This window comes from Pteropus alecto, unplaced genomic scaffold (assembly GCF_000325575.1).
Source record: "Pteropus alecto unplaced genomic scaffold, ASM32557v1 scaffold78, whole genome shotgun sequence".
Classification (NCBI taxonomy): Eukaryota; Metazoa; Chordata; class Mammalia; order Chiroptera; family Pteropodidae; genus Pteropus; species Pteropus alecto.
In genome coordinates, this window is record NW_006443124.1 from 4,017,243 (window position 1) to 4,023,281 (window position 6,039).

At 40.8% G+C, this 6,039-nt stretch overlaps 1 protein-coding gene across 2 annotated transcripts in view; it reads right to left on the reverse strand.

Annotated features, from left to right (window-relative positions):
• Window positions 1-4,223: 4,223 nt before the first annotated feature.
• The window catches only part of LOC102895193, a 16,834-nt gene continuing 15,018 nt past the window's right edge, over window positions 4,224-6,039 (reverse strand). Inside the window, exons 3-4 of one of the 2 annotated variants that reach the window (XM_015598066.2) lie at window positions 5,256-5,450; window positions 4,224-4,927 (exon numbers count right to left, since the gene is read on the reverse strand). In XM_015598066.2, coding sequence (XP_015453552.1) covers window positions 4,609-4,927; window positions 5,256-5,450 — 514 coding nt within the window. In that variant the 3' untranslated portion in view covers window positions 4,224-4,608. Of the gene's footprint in view, window positions 5,451-6,039 lie in introns of both variants that reach the window. The other variant, XR_003043450.1, reaches the window with a different exon arrangement.

A 6,039-nucleotide genomic window follows, 5' to 3' on the forward strand; every position in this document is an offset into this window, starting at 1 on the left:
GAGCTGAAATCAACAGATTCGATCTGAGTACTGACAATGTGTAATGTTCTGTGGGCAGTACGATACCATTTCAGACACAACCTCCTCCTTGTACATTTACAATCCAGTTACCCAGGAGAGGAGATGTACTTCTGGGGCATGTTTTAGAGTCTATTTTCTTTTTTCACTAATTTGGAAGAGCACTTTACACTAAGAGTTTAGTGCTTGTCTGTCATTACAAATTGCAGATATTTCTTTCCAGCTTTCATTTGTCTTTTAACTTGTTCTCCTCTTCTGAAGTATTTAATTTTCATGTGTGATCATATTTATCAACCATTTCTTTTGTGTTGTCCAAGCTTTGATGTCATGATTCAATATTCTTCTCTACTTCAATTTTTTTAACCAGAGAAAATCATTTATTAGAAAACCACTGAACCTTCCCTTAAAAGCTTGATTCTGCAATAAACTGAATGCGACAGAATTAAGAACAATTGTCCCCGTATCCGTCCTACTTCAATTTTCATCTAAATTTTCTTCCAATACTTTTATATATTTAAATATTCAAACTAACTGAAATTTATTTTGGTGTACAATGTGAGGTAGGGATACAAGTTTTGTTGTTTCATTTTGTTTTCCCAAATGGTTAATCAGCTGCCATAATAATTCTTATTGACTAATAACTCTCTTCACTCTTGGTAGTTTTATCAAAGTGCAGATAGGGAGGAGGTATACCGGATTGTTGTTTTAAGATATGTGCATAAATCCATGACATTTCCCTTTAAAAAGTGGATTTTAATTCTCCTCCCCTTGAGTGTCAACTGGACTTAGTAACTTCTAGAGAATGTCTAAGAGTAAGGGGATTGATTAAATTATGGCGCATCCATAAAATAGAACATCATTAAAATAGAACATCCATAAAATAGAACATTAAAAACTATGCTGTGGACATGGACAATAGACTAGTGGTTACCAGAGAGGAAGGGGAAGGGGAAAGGGGGAAGTAAATGGGGTGAAAGGGATCAAATATGAGGTGACATTAAAGAATTAAAAATAATTAATTAAAAAAACTATGCTGTAGGTGAATATTCATAGATGTGGAAACATGTCATGGTAAATTGTCAGAAAAAAAGTAGTATGATGCCATTTTTGTCAATATAAGCACTGATAAATGGATGGACATATAGAAAATGTTAACAGTAGTTGAGGTGATGGGTATTTTTATTGTCTTCATTTTGCCTATGTGTATGTTCTACACATCATCTAGGTAGGTGTCTGTTACCCTGTAAAAAGAAAAAAATGGTAAGAATTATTTTTAATTCAAAACTTAACTGCCTCCCTACAAGACTGGCTGAAATCAAAAGGATTAACAATGCCAAGTGCTGGTGAGGATGTGGAGCAACTGAGACCCTCATTTATGGCTGACAGGAGCGTAAATTGTAACCACCACTTAGGAAAACTTTTGGGAAGTCTTACCAAAGCAGAACGTACAACTGCCCCATGACCCAGCAGTTCCTTTCCTGGGTATGTACCAATAGAAATGAGTGTTTATTATGTCCATACACCAAAGCACAGGTACAAAATCATTATAGCCTTATCAACAGTAGCCCAACACTGGAAAATACCAGTGTTTATCAGCAACAGAATGGGTAAAATTACATCCACAGAATACTACAGAACAGTGAAAAAGAACAAATGACTACAACATGGATGAATTTCACAGATTTAACACTGAGTGAAAAAAGCCTGATACTAAGAAGTACATATTATATTATTCCATTTACATGAAGGTCAAGAACAAGCCAAGTGAACCTATGATGACAGACATCAGAATAGGAGCTACCTTTAGGGATGGATTGATGGTATTCCTTCATGCAACATGAGGAAACCCAGCATGGTGGGAATGTTCTATACCAGCATTTTCCAAATTAAATAAAACTCAAGCTGCATGTGTAATTTAAAATTTCCTACCAGCCATATTTAAAAAGCTAAAAAGAAACAGTTGAAATTACTTTTAATGGTATATTTTCATTTAATGCGATATACCCAAAATATTGTCATTTGGATATTTAATCACTATTTAAAAATTACCAATGATATGTTTCCTTTTTTTCTTTTTTGTACTAAGTTGTCTAGGGTGTAATTGACACTTATAGCACATCTCAGTTCCAACCAGCCACACTGCAATTGCTCAATAGCCACACAGGGCTAGCAGCTACCACACTGAACAGCACAGGACTGAACCTAGATCAGTGGGTGTATACTTCCATAAAATCTCATCAAGCTGTACCTTTAAGATAATATGAAAGTAATTCCTCAGTAAACGAAATTTAGAAAGTCTTTTAAATAAATCTTTTCAAAAGGAGCGTTAGGAGACATATCAAGCAAAGAAAAGAAGGTTGTGGCTCATCAGCTCAGCTGAAAAGTCCTCTGGGGGACCAGAGAACCCTATCTCAACATCACACCTCAAGTCAGCTGATTTTGCCTGTACGACAGAGGCTTAACCCCAGGTGTGGTGGAGCAGAGTGCAATCAGATCTATTAAAAGAACAGAAACTTGGGGAGAACATGCTAATACCAACAGGAGTTTGGAGTGATTCTAAAAGTTGAAACGGCGCCTTCTGTGTCTGGCCCCAGATGAAGAGAATGCAATGGGACTCATGAGGAAGACAGGCAGGTGAGATCCAACCCACTGCCAAGAAGGTCTCCACGGCCATAGCTGAGAGAATCCACTTCCATAAACTTACTGAGCCCCATAATTTAGACCAGTGTTCCAAAGATGGGGTACATATACCTGATGATTTCAGTAATTTACCAGTATATCTTTCTTAGAGAAATATATAAGTCCTTTGCTAATTTTTGAATTTGAGTTGTTTCTTTTTGTTGTTGTTGAGTTGTAGCAAGATGTTTTACATGTATTTATTCCTTTCTTCCCACAATGCCCCTAGAGCCTCCTTTTAATCTCCCAGCCAGGCACAGGTTTGGGCCCTACCTCCTTTGCAGGCATCATTAAGGCAGACCAGACTGACAAATGAAACCTACAACAGTAGCTAGAGACAAGAAATAAACAGATGCAGAAAAGAAGGAGGGGAAGGTCAGCCAAGGGGATAAACAAACAAGCTCCAATCTTCTCAATCCAGTCCATACGAAATTAGGTACAAATCTCAGGGCCTCAAATCCAAATATGAAGTGACTCGTATGAATTCCATCATTGGACTTCACAAGGGGAAGTCCAATGTGGGTCTTTGCACATTCTAGGAGCATCCTCCCTGCCTCCCCCACAGTGGAACAGCAGCAGCCAAGACCAGAAGAAATAAGAAAAAGAACAAGGAGCCTGGAAAGATGTTAGGTCCTGTGCAAGCAGCCTTCTGGAAGCAGAAACGTGTCTGCAGGAAGAAGCAGGAAGACTGAATTCTCTCCCATCACATTCTTCAGAGGTGGAGTCTTAGCAAAATAGTGTAATAAGTTGAGTTGGTGTTAATAAGGCAAGTGCAGCCAAGATGAAAGGTTGTGCAGAGAAGACATGTGAGAGAAAAATCAGGAACCCCCTAAAGAGGGAGCCATCCACGAGACATTTTTTTAAACATACTTCCTCCCCTAATGAACAGTGACCTCAGCCCTGCCCCAGGCTCCTTCCCATGATATTAGAATAAGACTACAGCTCTTCACTAGAAATGAGCTAAATGCAGGTTCATGGGCACCATCTCCAGAGATATGGCCTCAGTGGGCCTGGGGTTCATTGTGACCCAGTTGCTCATGATGCCAACGATGCCAATGGCTGGAGCCCCAACTCTGAGCCCCTCTGGCTACTCTCAGCAGCAGAGAATCCCCTGGGGTGTCCCCCATCTGTGGGACAGCCATCACAGTCTACATTCCCCTTTCTTTCACCAAATCCTCCCAAAATTCCTGAGATTATGAACAGGAAAGTTAGGGGGGGTTACTTATTTACCCCATGACAACAGGATCCTTCCCCTCCCAAAAGAATTTGCTAAGAGATGCTTTTATTTTTTAGACGCTTGCTTTTATATGTTTGTTTGCCACATTAGGAGCGTGTGGGAGAAGTTTGGCAGATGGCATTCAGAGGAGAGGTGGAGAGCATTTTAGAGCCATGGAAAACTGAACATCACAGAGCAATGAAGATAAAATGAGAATTGCAAGCAAAAGTTACAGACAGAATAGGGTTTGATTTACATACTTTTCAAGAACACTCCCATCTGTAACCGTAATAATGACTCATGAGACTCTTGAGCCAGGCCCGATGCTGAGTGCTTTCTTCATTAATTCATTAAAAATATATTTACATATGAACAAGTACATAAATAAACAAGTACAAAAATATAATCAGAGGCCGCATTTACAGATGGTTGCAGGTCAGTCAAGCAGTGTAGCTTTGTGGTTGAACACATGAACTCTAGACAGCCTCAAGTTCAAGTCCTGGCTCTGTCATTCATTAACTGTGTGACCTTAACGAAGAACATCCCTGGGCCTCTGTTCCATTTGTCAAATAAGGAATCATGTACAATCTCACAGGGCTGCTCTACTAATTAAATGAGATAATACACGCAAAGCTCTTTGTACAGTTCCTGCCTGTAGTAAAATGGCTAACGAGTGGTTTTAATGGTTGTTATTCTCATTATTGCCGCCAAAGTAGAGTATGAGTCCTAAAGCAGAGTGAGTTGGATCTTCTGACTTCATATGTCCCCACGAAGATCAAGAGGGATCCAGGGGACAGCTGCCAGGCCAGCAGAGTCACTGAGGTGGTATCCAGAGCTGGGAGCAACCTGCCTCCAACATTCCCATGCTGGATGATTCTCCATGCATAGAGAGCATGTCCTAGAAATTGCAGAGACTTATAAAATAGGTGTGAGGTCACTTTAAGAATGAAATGATGGGAGGATCTGAGATCTTGCTCCTTGCATATGTTGTCAGCTTGGCTCAAACTCATAAAAATTCTCAAAAAAAAAAAAAATGAAATGAGGTTATAAACAAACAGTGCCTGACACACAGCAAATATTCAATCATTATTACAATGATCTATAATTTTGTAAGATATTTGCTTAGTCTCTCTAAAAACATGGCTTCATTAATAATAATTAGAAATAACTGAGCACCACTCCAAGAGCTATCTCCTGCGTCTGGATGCCCAACACTTTCACCTTTTCCTGATGACAGCGGTCCCCTTTCCTTTGGGAAACGTTACCCCTCCATCCCATGACCCTGGCAGGGCTGCCAATTATAGTCCACTATTCCAGCCCAACAGTTTCGTTAAAGCCTAATTACAGAGACCACCAGGATGGAGCCTGCAGTCTGACGGAATCTGATTTCCTGACTTGGTGCGATGAGGTGGGCATTCCAGAGGACCCATGGAAGGAGGGCAGCTCTTTTGTAAATCTGGGGTTCCACATCAATGATTCCAAAGACGGTCTAAGCAAAGCAGGAATCACTTCTGGTCTGGTTGTGCTTTTGGACCTGGGACTGAGAAAAGCAGAGATTAATCAGGGACTGAGTGCTGTCATGAGATGAGGGTGGCTGAAAGGCTGGGCATCTCCAGTGATATAGATGAGAATAGCAAAGCAGGCCTTTTGTCATAGGTCAGGAAGCAGTGGTCACCCAAACAGGGGTCCTCATGACAATTTACAGCTGCTGCATGACTTTGGGAGAAAGTCATTTATGTACATGTTCACATGTTTCCTGTTGGTCCTGAGGCTGGCTTTATCTTCTCTCTCCTCTTAGCTGGCTTTTTCCTTTTGCAGTCCATGCTGACTTTCATTTTCAGTCCCAGACTAGGTTTGGCTCTTTCAGCCCGACTGGGACTTTGTACAAAGACACTCCTCCTCAAGACACTATACTGTTATTTGCTAGAGAATTATCATAATGAGAATTCCAACCTCTGTCACATGACTGTGACAGGAAGGAACCCTCTGGAGCTGTGCAAAGCCCAACCTGCAATTACAGGCAGCATCCTGCCACACATGCCCTGAGCTGGGACAATTAGGCACTGGGAGCTCCACAGGACACTCTCAGGTGGGAGATGGAGGTCAGAGCAGGGTCATAGATGGCACAG